This window comes from Pyrus communis, chromosome 14 (genome assembly GCF_041283825.1).
Source record: "Pyrus communis isolate YQ-2024b chromosome 14, ASM4128382v1, whole genome shotgun sequence".
NCBI classification, from domain to species: Eukaryota; Viridiplantae; Streptophyta; class Magnoliopsida; order Rosales; family Rosaceae; genus Pyrus; species Pyrus communis.
Window position 1 is genome coordinate 23,002,954 of NC_142578.1, and position 18,672 is coordinate 23,021,625.

The following is an 18,672-nucleotide window of genomic DNA, read 5'->3' on the forward strand; positions in this document are numbered from 1 at the left end:
ATTGGCGTCACGTGCATGTTTTCAATCTCAATCATCATTATTTCTCGTATTATTCAATGTTCTTATAATAATGAAGGATTATCCAAATTAGCAGGTAAAATATTATGGGGCAAGTTAATAGGCCTCATCCATGAGCAACCAGTTAATGGACCTCAATTATGAGCAACCCGAAAAAGGGTACTATCGTAATATAGTCATCAAGTAAAAGCCCTAATTCGTTCCTCCTATAAGTTGCTCTCTAAGTCTACCCTAACTCTCCCTTGTCTCTGCGTGTCTCACTCATCGTTTCGTTGCCGCGGCCAAGAATTGCAGAGCCCGTTCGAGAAATTGAGGTATACCCATTCTACCCCTAGTTTCCCTCTCTGATTGTTTTCAGTGTTTGTGCTTTAAGGTTCATCTTCCTATATTTTGCTTCTTGTTTTGTTGTAGCAAGTAGCAACTTCCTAATAAATTTGGCCTTTTTAGTTGATATTTTATTGAATTTGCATATGTTGTGAAATTTTAATGGATCATGATATTTGTGGAGCCAAAAATAATCAAGAGGCGACACGTGGATTTTTGGACAAAAAGGACAAAATTACCCTTGAGGAGCATCAGAATTCCTACACGCGAGCAGTGGCCAAACATTCCACAATCAAGTCAAAAGTTCCCAAATAGGTATTTATTTTTAAACTTATTTCATTCATCCAAATCAAATCCTCTCCACAAGGTAACCCCCAAAACATTTCTTTTAAATTATGTTAATTGGCTAATTAATAGATTTATTACCTAATTAATCTATTAATGGCCAATTAAATCACCAATTATACCCAAAAAATACACAAAAAGCCGGTCACCTTCTCTCCCAAAGGGACCGGCCATGCACTATATATTCAACCTCATTTCCTCTAAAAACCTAGGTCTTCACTCTTGCTAAAATTGTCCAAAACTCTCAAACACTTTTCTCTCAAAATTCTAACTTTGGCATTGGAGGTTCTTCAGCCAAAGCCGCCCCCCCCCCCCAAGATTCATCGTGGGCGCGTGAGGCTCTTGGCCTTGACCTAAGGTGTTATTTGTTTTGTAGGTGCAATTTTGTCCAAGATCAAGGAGGAAGAAATTTGTATCCACAATATTTCTCAATGATTTTATTTTTGTAAAAGACCATTAATTTATGATGCCCTGCTCACTTTTCTCTGATGATGATCGATAAAACCTATGGAAAGGATAATTTTTAAAACATGGGAACCTTTTTGTAGCAGAGATAAAAAAAAAAAAAAAGAGTTACTTTGGTAGCCTTGGACAACGGAAAGGTTGCTCCTTTATGACCGAGAGGTTATGGGTTTGATTAGTGGAAATAACCTCTTTGCAAAGTAAGGGTAAAACTGTGTACAATAAATGTTCCCCCACCCTCACAAAGCGGGAAGCCTTGTTTTCTTGGGATCGCCTTTCTTTAGTAGCTGTAGTTGGATTTTTGTAGATAGATTTGGCCTTTTTTTGGATAAATTTTTTTGTTGAATTTATATTTGTGTTGTAGCATTTTAAGTTGCTTCTATGCAATTTTCTTGCGTCATGATATTTTTCCATGATTTTATTTTTCTGGGGTTAATGTTTGTTCTATGTTTAATGGTGGTTTTAGTATAATGGTCTTTCCTCTTGATTTTCCAATTTAACGGTGAGTTATTTGCCCCACTTTTCTTTAGGAAGTGTTATTGACACTCAAAAAATCTCATTTCATATTCCTCACAAGTGTATTTTCCTTTCTGAATATAGAAAATTTGGAGTGTAGAATGAGAAATTTGGAATGCCAATAACAATTTCATTTTCTTTTTTTAGTTATGTAGTCTATATGCGTTTTATACTTCATTTGTTTGAACTTGATGCCGGTTTATATTCGTTTGTTGAATTTGATTTGGAAAAGTAAAAAAGCCTTGGTTCTTTGTAAAAAAATGATGGACAATTTTGGTGTCTCTTGGTTGAGAAGAACATCGAGGTATAGTGAAAAGGCCGAGCCATCGTTTCGTTCGTCATCTTATAAATTGGCGATTCGATTGTTTCTCGTCCACATTTTCTTTTTTCTTGTCCTAAAACAAGGCATCATTTTGCATTGTTGTTTTTCTTTACCTGCTGTCTTGTTGCATACATGTTGTATTTCAATATGTTATTCTACAATTCAGCTAGCTCGGTTTACTAGATTGTAGGGTTATTGACGATTTTGTGTTTACTACAATTTTCTTTTCTATTTTTTGGGAATCATTATTAGCACTCCAAAAATCTCATTTGGTACTCCAAATTTTCTATAATTAGAAAGAAAAATACATTTGTGAAGAGTGTAGAATGAGATTTTTGAAGTGCTAATAACAGTTCACTATTTTTTTTTTTTTTTCTGTGAAGAATGGAAAACACGATCAAGCATGCTATTGTGATCAAGGTTATGGGACGGACTGGATCTCGTGGGCAGGTGACTCAAGTGAGAGTGAAGTTTCTGGATGACGAGAACCGTTTCATCATGAGGAACGTCAAGGGCCCAGTCAGGGAGGGTGATATCCTTACCTTGCTCGAGTCTGAGAGGGAAGCAAGAAGGTTGCGTTGATGGGTCATCTGTGCTGGCTATCATGACTCTTCCTGTTTAGCTCACTCCGTAGGACTTTTGTTACATGTGTCAGTGAATGCCATTTGCTCTGCGAATGCATCCTCTAGTATTTTCAGTTATGTTTCTTGATGTTATTAGCTGATGAATTGATGGATCGAGCATCAGACTTGAAAATTCGGGATGAAATTTCTTAGTATGTCTAATTTGTAGTTGAACATGGTGGATGTTACATTCTGTTTTGGATTCTATGTCGATATATGGAATAATATTTTGGTTGACTTTGAATTCCATTTCGATTGTCTTGCTCTTTGAGGTGTGAAATTGTTTGAGTCTCTGATAGGATTTTTATCATCTACAAAAGTAGGGATAAAAATACATGAAATACTTGTAAGAATACAAGGATGTTGTAGTATGGATGCTCATGCAAGGTCGTTCTCCTCAAGAACTATTTGGATAATTTATGTAGAAACAATTCCTAATTAAATACTTAAAATTGAAAGTTAAGAAAAGAGATTTTAAACTTAAGTAATATTAAAAAAAAAATTTAATTAAAAACACAAAAGAAAAGAGTTTTAAAAACCAATTTATAAAAGTACTAGGGCTCCACCATCACCTAGCAATCCTATGTATTTTTACCAATTACTTATGATCTACATATGCCACTTTGAAGGTTAGGTTTTCCTAATTTATATTTTAATTGGAACCTCCAACATAGAATGTATATCTAACATGCAACCCGTCCGGACATTCGGATCAAATCTGAACATGAGAGACTCATTATGCTTTATGAAAACCCTTTGAAAAACCATGCAACTCTTAAGATGTGGTGTTCATCTTAAGTGAAATTACAATTATTAATCACAAGAAGCCAGCATCAATTTCAGGGAACCTTCCAACCAAAACTGCATCAAATTAATTTTCTAAAGATCCTAATGGTGATCAGGCATTAAGACAATTAGATAGTTTCAATCATGTTGATCAAGAATTCAAAGTATGCATGCAATCGATCATAAGCAATTAAATAAAAATCACATATTCATGCTAAAGCTCAAGGCTTCGTCCTAGCAAAAGGAATTAGTTACACATATTCATAATTGAAATCATACAAAATATTATTAAGAAAAGGATTGAAAACACCTTAAAGTAGAAAATCTCCAAGAACCCTAGCAATTACTCTCTGTCTCCAAAGTAGCATAAAAAAAAAGCGTAGAAAAGACTAAAAACGGCAAAGCAATATATTTGCTAAGTCATCGCACAACCCCTAAAAACATAGGTTCTTTTTTCCAACTAGGAAACTAAATAATAGCAAAATATCTTAGAAAATAAAGTCCTAATTAAACTAGAAGAAATTGCGCAAAAACTGTCCAGCCACGTTTTAGCCTCAAATCTCCTCCAATTAAATCCGGCCCATAATAGCTTGTTTTGAAGATCATGACGTTCTAAACACATCTCCAGAAGGCCATAAACCCATCCGAGGTCATCTTAGGCTCCAAAAACGCAAGTCAAGCCCAAAACGTCATTATTCCAGCATTGCGCATTGCTCCTTTATTTATTGCCAGAAAATCATCGCTTGGTAGAAAAATCTGATATTTTGACACGATTAAGCCAAGTGACTCACGAACGTCCTCCAACTAGAATTACTCCAAAATTCGTCCATTTGACCATGTTTTTTTCCAGAGGAAGTCGAAAGTCCTATATTGAAAATACAATTCAAAGTATCAAAATTCTTCCAAAATATTAACTAAAATATACTAAGAATAGGGTAAAATATATAAAGTGAAATTGACTCATCAGTCTCCTTGTAGGTTCGATCTACCATTATCTACTGCACTCTTTGAGGTGTGAATTCCATTTCGTTTAAGGAAAATCTTTTAACTTCATCTCCTACATCCTCCATCTCCTTCTTGCCTTCTGTCACAAAACTCTCTGCCTCCGCAGGGCCGCCACATCTTGTTCCTCCAAGCTTAAAACTCACTCATCACGTTGCCATCCATCTGCAGATGAAGCAAGGACAACAATTTTTTCATTTGCAGATGTTTCCTCCAAGCTTTAAAAACTCACTCATCATATCGAATCGCATCCGTTCTCTTTGTCTAAGAAAACTCAGAACCCCAAAATTTGCGCAAGCTGGAATCCAAAAGAATAAAACAAAATTCAAGCAAAAGTTGCATTAGATTCAAGCAAAAAATTCCAGAACCTGTAGCGTGAGATATCTGGTTTTCGCAGTTTGGATTTTAATGTTTAGGGATGAGATAAAAGCGAAAGGAGCGGCGGAGGGAATTTTTGGTTTTGGTGGAAATGAGGGAATACGAGGAACGGGGGAAGAAATTATTAGAAAACTCCAAAACTATTTTTAACCCAGTAATTGGAGAAGCTTTGGACAAATATAAAACTTAAATTTTGAGTTTTAACTCAACCATTCAACCATTGAAGTTGGTCTTAAAGAAGTAAACTGGTTCCCATTCCACAAAATCTCTCTCCGAAGGTGTTCTTCAACCAATTCTTGAATTCAAACCCTCATCTCTAACTTTCTCATTGTGTCCTCGTTAATCTCAAACGACTACGTTTACTTCCTTACCCAAACTGCACAAGGCAGCAAAGTAAACCCCTTCCGAACCTGTGATCGATGGTGCCCCAGGATCATAGTGTTAGTGTATAAGCTATTGAGCTTACATGAATATTAGGAGTAAATAAGTCTTGTGTCTAATTGTGTATTCACTTTGGTAATTAAACCAAGTGTAGAGGTCATATTGTAAAAAGGGTTTTGTAACAGGTGTAAAGATCTCCTTGTGTCCATCTAGATGTGTGGCAGAGATCATCCTCTTTCTATTATGTTTTGTAACCCAACCGTTGTGCAAAGTGTGTGCGTGTGAAGCAATACTATATGCAGTTTACTCTCTGTGCAAGTTTTAACAGAGAGAGCACCACCATCATAATCTTCTCTCCATTGTTTCTGAGTTTTGAGCTTATCCTTATTCCTACTTCTCGTTCAACTAAAAACACTTCAATTAGAACTTTAACACATAGTGCTTTCTTTCCACAATGGATAGATGAAAGCACCATAAATTTGTAGGAATACAGATCATAGCACAAAAGAATTAGTTGCTGCAAAGAGTTTTTTTATAGCACTTGCCGAAAAAGCATCTAAAAAATGAAAATTATTAGATAGTACAGTACCATCACGTGACATTGATAGTTGGTATTACCCACCAACAAGTACATGACACGTTGCAGAGTAATTATTAAATGAAAATTAAGGCTGGGTTTAAATGCTTCCCTAACGCCGGACTCGCTTGGATTACCTCCTTCGCTACGAGTTCTTAGCGAGAACACCCAAATTTGAAAGGATTCCAAAGACCGTCCATCCTGAGAGAGAGAGAGTTGTCGCTCATACTGCGAGAGAGAATCGTCGCAGGCCTTGCTCGCTCCTCATCCCGCCCTCCCTCCCTCGTATAAACGCTCATGGGAAACAATGAAGTTATTTTACTAGAAAAAAATGTGTTGGTCACCCATAAAACTTTGATATCTTATTTTGAAATGATTGATAGTTTGGAAGTGCACATCACAGCGTGGTTGATGTCAAGACTGGTCAATGTGATTTTTGCAAGCTAATGGCGGCCACTTGTGTTTCGTACGTTGAACAATTGAGAGGGGTACAAGATAAATTACACAGTAAGGGGGACCTAAATTTGTTTTTTGAAGTAGAGTTTGGGCCGGTAAGTCCCTCTTATCTATTGTTGTGACCCCTGGTCCGAAGCTTTTACAACTTCGAAAGAGATCGTATCTGACAATTTTATTGCCTCTATAAAATGCTCTAGGATCTACGTCCTATTCCTCTCCCTCGCAAAACCAAGAAAGATATCATGCTTTTCTTTAAGCTTTATGAACCTGAGAAACAAAAGCTAGGGTACCTCTCGATCTTTCTGCTCGGTTACCATCTGCTTTTGGTACACATTTGCTGATTTAAGGTTTCTTTTGTGTTGCCAATTTCGTTGGTAGGCTTTTTGTGAAGAGTTATAACAAGCCAATAGAAATTTTAGCAAAACTAAATCTGGTTTTGCCCCAGAGGAAGAGATTGACCTTTATGAGGTATGTTTCACCTTTTTTTTTTTTTTTGGCATCAGCCGTGCACACATATATGTATAATGTATCATGTATATATTTATGCTTGTTATCATGTGTGTATGCATGTTATGACTAATTGAAGCATGCTTTTGTATAGCGTCCTTAAAAACTAATTATATCCGCTTTTGTGCTGCATTCAGGAAGTATGGTTTGAGCTTCGTATTTTGTGCGACCGCATTGATAGGACAGCCTCATTTCAATTAAGTCAGGTAAAATGCTTATATATTGCATTCTTGGTATATGTGAATAAGTGTCTGCTATAGGAACTAACTCAATTTGATGCTGTCTATTTACAGCTTGTTAACTGTTTGATGTTATGTTTTCCAGATTGAAGATGGGGATATCACATGCTTTCAGAAATCTACTCCACTCGGAAGTGAAGAAGAACGCCAATATTCCAATGTCCCTTCATTTCTGGAAGATGGTTATTGTGGTAGTTAATGTTACATAGGGCATAAGTTCTGCGTTCAAGTGTCTCTCACTGAGCTTTCATTCTTTGAAGCATAAGTTCTACGTTCAAGTGTCTCTCACTGAGCTTTCATTCTTTGTATAATTTAAGACAAGGTTGAAAAAAGAACAAGAGGAGGAGGACAAAAAGAGAAACAAGGAACAAGCTCACCTTTATACTACTATTAAGGTAAAGAGTTTCTCTGTCCCCGTTTTCACCGTTCCTTTTTTCACAGTGCTAGTACATGTATATATTTGGTGCACGTCAAAGAATTATAAGAGAGCGATTTATTATTCATATGCTTAGGTTGCTCGAGATGAGGTCCTGATCAAACAAATTGGAAGGGATATATATTTTGACCTTTTGGACCATGACAAAGTTCGTAGTTTCACCATTAAGAAACAAACGCCCTTTAATCTTTTCAAGGTATGGCAGTACAGGTTCACTTTTATTTCTGTCTGCTTTATTCTTTTCCTCCTTTGAGGTTTGTGTGTGATTTATGATTATTGAGGGCATCAGATTCTTCATTCAGTTATGTTATTACGAGAGTCTCTGATAAAGCAAAGTTTTGCAGGGTCTGGTTGCACAAGAGTTTGGCATACCAATGCAATTTCAGCGGTTTTGGATTTGGGCCAAGAGACAAAACCACACATATCGCCCCATTCGACCATTGACACCCGAGGAACAATTAGAATCAGTAATTACTTTACACTTTCTACTTTTTAAGTGCTTAATGCATGGACTTGTTGTAAGTCCAGATTTGAAATGCTTATGAGACTAGTAGTGTTGTGACGTGCTCATTGGTGTTCGTCAGAGTTTGGTATAGGTTCCTTATGCATTCCAATCATGACCTTTTGTTTTGCAGGTCAAAACATTGGGAAGGTCTACCAAATAAAGAACACAAAAACTGCAAGCTAAAGTTATTTTTGGAATTAGATCTTGGGCCGGTAATCCAGTCTAACTCTATCATTGTTACGACCCATGGTTTTATGCTTAGTGCTGCTACACTTGCTGTATGAAAGAACATTTCTTATGATTTTATTGCTCCGATGAAATGCTCCAGGATCAACATCCTATTCCTCTGCCTAACAAAACCAAGGAAGATATCCTGCTTTTCTTTAACCTTTATGAACCTGAGAAACGAAAACTAGGGTACCTCTGGCTCTTTCTGCTGAGCTAAATAGTTTTTCCTTTTGATTTGTTGCTTGCTGATTTAAGTTTCATTTCGTTACCAGTTTTGTTGGTAGGTTTTTGGTGAAGAGTTTAGCAAGCCAATAGAGATTTTAGCAAAATAAAATCAACTGGCTGGTTTTTCCCCTGATGAAGAAATTGAGCTTTATTAGGTCTACTTCACGTTCTTTTAGCAACAGTTCTGTCATAACTAATTGTCATTACTCTATTTACATATTTGTATAATTTGCATGCTTCGGTTCGGTCTAGCATTCTGGAGTAAAAGTTTTATCTGTCTGTGTACTATCAGGAAATAAAGTTTGATCCTTGTATCATGTGCTAGCACATTCACAAGTTGACGTCATTTCGTCTAAGTCAGGTAACTGTTACAATAGGTATTAACTTTTGTAGCTTCTATGCATATTTTTCATTCGCTGTTATGCTTTGTTTTCCAGATTGAAGATGGGGACATTAAGTGCTTTCAGAAATCTACTCCACTTGAAAGTGAAATAGAATATGAATATGCGGATGTGCCTTCATTTTTGGATGATGTACACAATCGCCAGGTACAGGATGGTCTTTATTCGATTACTGTATTCTAACATTAGGCATAGTTTTGTAAACTAACTAGATTGAATGATTTTGATGCTCTTTAGATTGATACCGTTCGTTATTTGGAGAATCTAAAGGAGGTGGATTCTAGTGCAGTAAATCAGGTAAGTGCCGCTGTATTACTCTAGTTCTTAATGGCGTCTAATTTACTCAAAGCTACCTCGTTATCAGAGTTTTCCTAATAACAAACTCGGCAAAATGAGGGGTGAGGGGCAAGTCCACTCAACTTATACACTGCCTGTAACTTCCGTGCATATGGTTATTTACAAAAACTTACTGTTTGAGGCTTTGAGCAATTATCCCTTGGGTCGTCTTGGCTTTTCTAGGATTCTGATCAGCTCAATCCCATTCCAATCTCTACCGCACTCATTCCAGCCACCATGGACACTTCTCAGACCCAAGAACAAGCTGAGGTAAAAGTTTGCTAAATTCTTAAACTGATCATTGTATGAAACCAGCTTCTCGTGCTAATTTTGTGCCTTTATGTAGGAAGCTCTTCTCCTTGAGGCAAGGGTGGATGAGATCCCAGCGTTAACCATGTCTTTACCAACCACTTGGACCTCACCAGCAACTCCACAAGGAGAGGTAAGAATCCAACTGGTCCACATTCAAGATGTAAAATTAATCTCTGTAATTTGTACTTAGTTACGGACTGTGATGCAGGCCGCCCAAGTGACCTTAGAGTCCATGGCCACAAATTTTGGCCATGGGACAGCCAGCAGAAAAATTGATACACAAAATGATGGCCACCAAATACCTGTGTGAAGCGTCCAAGACCTAGCTGGTCTTCTTCTCCAAAGGATGATGACCTAACTCTGCGCAGACTGTCTGCTGCTGAGGAACAATTGAAGTCCACTTCAGCCAGTGAACCATCAGCTGAGGCTTTGGCTGCATTAAACACGGTGACCTGCCATGCAAGGAACAGTCTAGCCAGTCCTTGCAAAGATGGGGCTTATGAGGAGTTCAAAGCAGCCTTCCAACTCTTGACTGAACAAGGGACGATCCCTTCGAGGATCACTTCCATGCTTAAGGATCTTCTTGCGTCTTTGGAGGGTGACATGTCTAAGTTTGTGGCTGCAGAAAAGGAATTTTCCCAAGGTGGCGAAGTGTTTGCAGCCCAACATGAAGAGATCAAAACTCGAATGGAACTGGCCATGCAGAAATGCAGAGAGAGAGCAAAGACATTGTGTCCAATTATGATGCCAAGGTTGAAGAACTCGAGGCTGAACTTGCCCGAGTAAAGGCAGAACGAGCGGGGGCAATGGAAAGTCTAAAAAGGGCAGTGGATGAAATGGAGCCTCTTGAGCAAAGCTTCGCAGATAGCTCTTCAGAATCCGAAAACTTCACTGTCAGGCATGCCACCTTGACATTACAAAAGTGTGGCCCTGTTGGAACCTGGGTCGTCGTACAAGATGTACTGAAAAAGTACTTACAGTTTTAGTAACCTTTGAACAGCTCTTTAAGTTTTAGTAACTTTTGCTTATGTGAATGGCCAATCTTGGCTCGAAATTATGTATAAGTGTTCAAATAAATGAAACCTAGCCATTCGATGCTTTGATCCAAACAATACTCTTGCACAACTTTGATAGTCCAACGTTGTCTTGAACTATAGTTAATGCAATGCAGGAACCAGATCAAAAGCATATTAAGTAAAGCTGGCCCCTTAATGATTTATGTATTAGTTGCCGTAAATTATGCCTCTTAAAAGATCTAATGTGTATTAAGTTGGCTCTTTTCAGATTCATGTACGAACCCTATAAAAGGTGCTACGTTTTAAGCTTCGAAAAAATTTTGGTTTTTATCTAAATGTCTCTGCTGTTGTAATTACCATACATGAGATGCCAAAGGCTGGAGTGAGTCAGATATCTACTCCTCTCCAATATGTACACAATCTCCAGGTACCGGCTGCGCAAAGTTTTGCTTGGTTTTAAGTTCAGAGCGCTATTTATCATCACAGTAAGGCATGAATTTTTCGCCCACTTTTCCTGTGTTTCTAGTGCTTCCTGTATTTTGTTAAATGTTAAATCTAACTATATGTTGAAGGATTTGATGCTTTCCAGATCGTACACTTCCGTTCTTTGGGGAAACTGAGAGAGGGGGATTTTAGTTTAGAATTGTAAGTACAAAAAGGTGCCTCTCTCGGATCATGGATCGTTGTGAATGATGTACTTGATAGGATTAAAAGCACACCACAAAGTAGCACACAAATGTCCTATTGATTTTCCTTATTAACACTAAGATTTGTCAATTGTAGCATATGAAAATAAGGGTCTTTCCCACAGAATATTGTTTTATCTAACTACTTAAAATGTCACAAAAACTGGGTTGCTGTCCCTACTGACCAGCCACCGAAAAATAATTATTAGACCAACTTACATTTATCTAAAGCCTACGAAATTTTATATGAAGACACTAGACACAAAGAGCTACACTCACACAAATTTTTGGGATTTTTGGAGTTGATTTGCTATTTAAATTAAATCGAATAAAAACAGGACAAAAACAGATTTTAAGTAGTTCACAAATTAAGAAAAACGAGTTAGGGGAATTGCTATCCACCACCAAATAATCATGCAAACATATTATGTTTCATTCAAATTCCTTCTATTTCCGGATGAAGATGCTCAAGTTGGCTCAATATTAGAACTCAACCTATTACTTTCTTATGTAGTATGTTAAGAGAATGGTGTTTTCAACTTAACTTAGTCCCTAACGTGCAATCTAGAATGGCGTGTTCATAGATTTAATAAGTAGAAATCATTAAGAACGAAAAGAGTTTGAGTCATCACAAGGCATCGTAAGTACTAGCGTTGTCTTACTTATCCTAGAAATTGGTTCACATGTTAATCGCAATTAACAAGTACTACTCTAAAACATATGTAGGTCCTCATTCGACAAGGGCAGGCACACACATATTCATAGCATTAGAATCCTCGATATGCTTACTATGCATCTATAGAAAATACATAAAGAATTCATCAATGAGACAAGTAGTGAACCAATTTTCATCCATTCATAAAAGTAATTCAAACGAATTGTAATCATATTCGGGGCTTCAAAACAGCCCCTAACTACTAAAAATTAGTTACACATAATCCTTAAATAAAACCCAAAGAAATACATGAGTTTGAGAAGATAAAACTGAAAGAACAGAATGCCAAGATTTCCTCCTTCCTTTCCTTCCTTCCCCAACGTAGCAGCCTTGCCTTTTTTTTCTTCCTTTCCTTTCTTTTTTTCCTATCTTTGCCGCTGCAACCTACAACATTTTTATTCTTGCTTGCTGCCACAGTTTTTCGTTCATAACTCACCCCACTAACAACCATTTAGTAATTACAATAAGTGAGAGGAAATGGTAAAACAATTGTAACTCCTTAGGTAGCCTTTATGCCCATTACTCCCACTTAATTTTACATTTCCTTTGATATTTGAATAGGTGTCAGCTGGCTTGTTCTTGGCTACATCAGTTTGTAGCTCGAAAGGAATACTTACTGCAATTGCTTGCTGCTCAAGCAATTCACTTTGTTGTGGTAATTCTTCAAAATCTGATGATATGATATGCTGGTAGCAATCAACATTCTCACCCAAATTTTCGAGGAATTTAGCATTGTGTGTCTCCATGATTCTCGAATGGCTATAGGACAATAAAATGTAAACCCTTTTTATTTTTCTGAGTAACCAATAAACCTACAACTTATAGTTCTTGGATCAAGCTTCTTCTCGGTTGGATTGTAGAATCTTGCCTCGGCCTTACATCCCCAAACATGGAAATGGTTAAAGCTCGGTTTTCTTCTAGTCCATGTTTCGAATGGTACCAAATTAAGACTTACTTGGCACTTGGTTCAAGATATATGTTGCTGTTTTTAATGCCTTTCCCCAAAGGAAAATAGAAAGTTGTGAGTGTGCAAACATAGACCTTATCATATCTTTGAGGGTGCGATTTCTTCTTTCTGCCACCCCGTTCTATTGAGGGGTCCCAGGAGTGGTATGTTGTGCTATGATGCCGTTTTGTTCAAGATAAGTTGCAAAAGGCCCTTTGTGTTGTCCAACCTCAGTGTACCAGCCAAAATAGTCACCACCTCTATCGAATCTCACAATTTTAATTTGTCTTTCAAGTTGTTTTTCAACTTCTAAATGAAAAGATTTAAAACAATCCAAAGCTTCAGATTTTTCCGAGATGAGATAAACATATGCATAACGTGAAAAAATCATCGATAAAAGATATGTGATAAGATTTTCCATAAATGGTTTTGTTTGGAAAATGTCTACATATATCAGTGTGTATGATTTCTAGTAGGGATGGACTACGGTTTGAACCTAATTTTCTAGTGTTGGTGAATTGTCCTTTGAAACAATTGACACATTCTTTGAAGTCACTAAATCAAGATGTGGCAACATATTTTGTTTTGTCAAGATGATGATTCTTTCTTTCGATATATGTCCTAACCTTTTATGCCAAAGCATGGAGGATTTTTCAGAAGTGGACATTGCTTTTGAACCAACAGTTTGAACATTAAAGCATTCATTTTTGTACGAACAATCCAGTTGCCACATATTGATTTCAAGATAAGCATTGCCAAGCAATTTATTATTATCATTTGAATGGTAAAACTTACACAATGATTGTCACCAACAAAGGTAAAGCCCGACTTAACTAAATTAGATGCAGAAATCAAATTCCTTCTCATGGAAGGTACATAAAGTATTGGACTCAATTCTAAAACAAATCCAGATGATAAAACTAATTTGACACTTCCTATGGATTCAACAACTACTTTGCTCCCATTTCCTACATAGACATTGTAGACTTCATTGTTTATCTCTCTTGTTTTTTGAGGATCCCTACAAGGAATTAGTTATATGAATGGAACACCCAGTGTCAAACCACCAACTTTGAGGAGGAATAAAAACTAAATTTGACTCAACACACACAAAAACAATTATAATATTACCTTTCGTAACAAGCCAATTTTTGAATCCACTGCAATTCTATCTTAAATGACCTGTCTCTTTGCAAAAGTAACACTATTTTTCTTTCTCAATCTCAACATTAACACATTTAATTTTATGAGACCCCTTAGAGCTGTTAGCATTTTTAAATGAAGAACAAATTTCTTTCTTCTTCTTCTTACCAGCAAGCGTAGTTGAACCAAAAGTAGAGTCCCTTTTGCGTTTTTCATCTTGCAAAAAATTCACATCCACATCCTTGTCCTTTTTGAGTCGATCTTCCTCTTGAGCACACATTGAAATCAGTTCATCGATACCTTATTTCTCCTTTTGAGTGTTATACGAAACTTTAAGTTGCCCATATTTAGTTGGTAAAGAATTCAAAGCCATGTGGACTAAAAATTGATCAGCCATAGGTAGCACAAGATCCTTTAGTTTCTGGGCAAGATCAACCATCTTCAAGATGTGCTCTCTGACACTTCCCACACCATCGTACTTCATTGATGTGATTTGTGTAAGGAAGGTCCCAGTTTCTTCCTTTTATGACTCCTTAAATTTCTCTCCTACTACAGCCAAGAAATCCTTTGCATTGTCATTCTTAGGAATGCCCCTTTTAACCGACTGAGTCATTGCCTTTTTCATGATCATCATGGACATTCGATTTGCCCTCTCCCATTTTTCAAACTTCACCTTTTGGTCAACAGTACTCTCAGTAGTGATGGCTACAGGTTTTTCCTCCCTTAATGCCAAATCAAGATCCATAAGTCCAAGCACAATCTTGACGTCCTCCTTCCACTTCTTAAAGTTGGAGCCAGTCAGGGTCTCTATATTAGTGAAGTTAAGAGACGTCATATGGGGTGCTGGATGCAAAACATGAAAACAATATTATTCATTAGTTAGTTAATCAAACAAGGAAAACTATTGTTTCAATATTTTCCCAATCATAATCATATAAACATGGTATCATCTTCGGATAGAAACCATTTATACTAGGTTTGCATAACTAAGTCATTAAGCACAAGGGCAATTTGCACAACTCCAACACTTTTGAGCAGATGAAGGGTGCAATCTTGTCAATTTAATGACTCATTATACATTGATTTACTTGTTTGACTTGAATAAATAACACTTTTGAGCAAATTATTATTCACTTAATACAAATAAACCTCATATCCAATCAGTTGAACAGCAAGGCAAAAACAACAATCCAAACACTTTTGAGCAGATTAGGTGTTGTAATTCTTATTTATAATTCCCACTATGTTTGTCAGTTCATTATTGACAAACATATTATGAACCCAAAAGGTCTTCTGATATTGCTAGTTTTTCCAGCATTGTCGTCATCTCCATTAAAATGGATTACCTGCAAAATATAGCAAACATAGCTCGAGGAATACCAAGTAGCCTATTATCATGTTTTGATTGATTGGTAAGTCGCAGATTGGTAAGGTAAGAACATATAGCGGAAGCAATATTTTGTCCAGGATTATGTATAGTTTTGTATGTGTCAAAACTCTATCATAGTCTTTAATAAAAGTTAAGAACCCTCATCAGGTTGAGTGGCTCTAATACCACATGTTGGGATTAACATTTATAAATAAGTCAACAATAAATTCAACGTAGTAATAGGATTACAGCCATAAGCAACCTGATATAACAACCTCAAAACACAATACCATGTAGTCTACATAAATGACTTACCTGGCAAAGCTACCATCGAATGATCAAGAGAATCAGTCTTCTACTTCCAGCACACAATGATGATCTCTACTAGTGAATAGGGTTTGGTTCTCGAGAGTCTTGTTGTGTGGAAGCAGGAACTTCTTCAATACGTGTGTGTGTGTATCAAATTATCATCTTAGAGTTTCACTCATACTAGCCTATTATTAGTAGTAATGATGAACTCTATTTCCTTAATAAGTTTAATCTCATCGTGACTCTCATATTTCAATATATACTTTATAAGAGCCTCAGTTAATTGGCTGCACAATTATTAAACTCCACAACTCCTATTATATATGTCACAGCCCGTCCCGAAATATTTGTATCGATGGCGTGAAATTACTAAAGTACCCTTGAACGGTTGTGGCGTTGTGGTTTTTGGTTGGTGATCAAGCTGGACCACACACACACACACACACACTCCCACATACCATACACACCAACACTTAGACCTCTCTCTTCTCTCTCTCGGATTTTCTTCCATTTCCGTACAACTGTACGGACAAACCTTCAACCAACCATTTCAGGCACGGATCGAGGTTTTAAAGTTAACATTCAAACTCCTTGCAAGCCTAGGAGTTGATCCATACCTTTGTTTAGACTTAAAACCTTCAAAAACCCTAGTTTCTCGTGAGCTCCGATTTGGGTATTATTCATGCAATCGTGATCGTGAAGTTTTTGGAAGTTTTTAAGCTTCTAGGGAGCTTTAGAACCTCTTCACGAAGCTCGGAGAAGAAAAAATGAAGTGTTTTGGAAGTTGGGAAGTTGAGTTTGGTGAGTTTCAAGTTTGGCTGGATTATCGTGGGTTTTCCCGGAAAGATTCCGTTGTATTTAAGTCCTAAAAGTGATAAGGTTTTGTTCTACTCGTTGTCAGCTTCATTTTGGTACAAATTTCATGGTTTTTGGTTGAGAAATAAAGAAGATATTAAAGTTTTAAGTTTTTCCAGTTTCCGACGACGCAGACAGCAGTCGGCAACGGCTCCGGTAAGGATCACCGGAGAAGACGAAGAATATTCCGTCAACTTTGAGGGAATATACTAAAGGCGTCAGGTATATATAACGGTATATTCCATTTTTGGACGGAATATTCTCTAACTTCGTTAGGTTTTCCTTACGTGTGCCAGGCACGTGCCTGCGAGTGGCCGGTGCGTCTGCCAGTGCCTTGGCCGGCGCGTGGCGGTGCCTGGATGGTTGGAAAAATTTTCTAAAAATATGGGGATGTTCGTGGTGTTGAGTAGATCACGTTGGTATATTCAAACACCCCATTTGAGCAATGTTTGAGAAGTTATTACCTAGTTTTGGTTTGTACTTTAAATTAATGTTTATATAGTTGTTTCGCATATAGGTGAGACCTATCCTCAGGATGAGCGCAGTCAATCGAGGCTTGGGGGCTACGACCCTTCCACATACCAGTGAGTGGGCTTTTGGTTTTCCATATATACCTATATACTTGAGATTTTTCCCAAAAAATCGATTTAAATGAAATTATGTTTAGAAATGCCATGTATATTGATTTATACGTAGATCATTGAATTAATATAGTGTGCATATTTTGATTTGACGTTGTGGACGCTCACGTAAGTACCAGATGAGTTGTAGATTGTTAATGTAATTGATGATTATGTGAGATGTGTTGAGAGCTCATAAACCTGCACCCCGATGTTAGTGTTCCCGCCCAAAGTTAGGGCACAGTCTTTCACGTGATGTTCACCTCCCACACCATACACTCACCTTGGATCCAACTTAGGTGCACAGTCCTGTCGCACAGACCACTATAGGTGGTTCTGACTCGTAGGTGACCCGCGATTATTCGCACAATCTTCACTTGATCGTAGCACTTGAGTGTATTTATTTACATCCAGTCTTGTCGTACAAACCACTTTAGGTGTTCCGACTCGTGTGCAGATATATTTGTTGAGATGTGGATTTAAGCCGTACAGGTCACGTTAAGTGACTCCAGCTAGATGGATGAGCTCTAGATTGAGCCGTACAAGTCACGTTAGGTGACTCCGGCTGATATATCATTTGCATTGATTTATATCACCTGACTTACATATATTTTTATGCTGAGATATTTGACATGACATATATGTGGATTTTGCTAATTCGGGTATGGTTTCAATATATGTATATATTCTATTTTCTGGGAAATTATACAGGTTTTACGGCGAGGGGTTAGAACTTTTGAGAAATGAAATGATTTTGAAAAGCTTTGTTTTTTACCACTCACACTTTCTGTTTTGCGCCCCTCTAGGTTCTAGTTAGGAGTGCTTTTTGGTGGCTTGCGAGAAATCCACGGCAGCTCTGACAGATTATCACCATTGTATAGTCACCCTTGGGTGTTGTATAATTAGTATTTGTCCTGCTGGACTGCACTTAGGCTACTTATGCTCTGGTTGTGAATTCACACTTAATCTCGCACTAGCATGTTATCTTAGCTAGTACTGCTAGCAGTTGGTTTTTATTTATTCGTATTTTTATTATTATTATTATTGCTTATGCACTGTGCACATGGCTACGTCACCCTTACGTGACGGCCTGCACACCTTGATTTCGGTCGGAATGTGTCAATATAAAGGATCTGAGATTCATTCAACCACACAACTCGTACAATGAGTTACAAGTAATTCAAGAAACCTAATTGTTTTCACATTGTCATTCAAATGTAGTCTAACAAAAGTTACTAGAAGTGAGGCAGCTCTTTACGTTTTACGCTTCTACCTCTCCTTATTGCGTTTACTCGTGGACGATTGTTATTTTTGTTGGTTAATGGCACTTGTTTTGGCAACGTCTGCTTTTATCGTTTTCAGTTTATGTTTCTTGATTTTTAGCATCAAAGGGTTTAATATTTTTTGTTGTTGGCAGTATGTCAGATTACTTGAACATGGTTGAATGTATCACAAATGGGTTAACATGGCATGTATGTGATAGTGTGATCTTAGGTACGTGATAGTGTAATCGTTGTATTAATAAATAGACTTTTGGCTAAAATAAACTAATCAAATCTCAGTTACAAAACTGATTAAATTCAAATATCAACATATGTCCGTGTTGTCCAAAACGTTAGTTAAGAGCAAATTTG

The 18,672-nt window shown here is 37.2% G+C and overlaps 1 protein-coding gene, 1 non-coding gene and 2 pseudogenes across 2 annotated transcripts; 3 read left to right on the forward strand and 1 right to left on the reverse strand.

Annotated features, from left to right (window-relative positions):
- Nucleotides 1-1,919: 1,919 nt before the first annotated feature.
- On the forward strand, nt 1,920-2,044 carry LOC148691422 (small nucleolar RNA snoR111). Its single transcript, XR_015956056.1, has one exon. It is a non-coding gene; the product is annotated as a small nucleolar RNA snoR111 (small nucleolar RNA).
- Nucleotides 2,045-2,364: 320 nt separating this feature from the next.
- Nucleotides 2,365-2,569, forward strand: LOC148691423 (small ribosomal subunit protein eS28x pseudogene; annotated as a pseudogene).
- Nucleotides 2,570-6,031: 3,462 nt separating this feature from the next.
- LOC148691424 (uncharacterized) lies at nt 6,032-8,771 on the forward strand. Its single transcript, XM_088684019.1, has 12 exons — nt 6,032-6,046; nt 6,118-6,285; nt 6,388-6,516; nt 6,835-6,903; nt 7,022-7,110; nt 7,253-7,331; nt 7,449-7,568; nt 7,717-7,839; nt 8,008-8,089; nt 8,206-8,294; nt 8,378-8,485; nt 8,623-8,771. The coding sequence occupies exons 1-9, from the start codon at nt 6,032-6,034 to the stop codon at nt 8,035-8,037; spliced, it is 822 nt and encodes a 273-aa protein (XP_088540145.1). The 3' UTR covers nt 8,038-8,089; nt 8,206-8,294; nt 8,378-8,485; nt 8,623-8,771.
- A 5,399-nt stretch (nt 8,772-14,170) lies between these two features.
- LOC148691425 (uncharacterized) lies at nt 14,171-14,720 on the reverse strand (annotated as a pseudogene).
- Nucleotides 14,721-18,672: the final 3,952 nt, after the last annotated feature.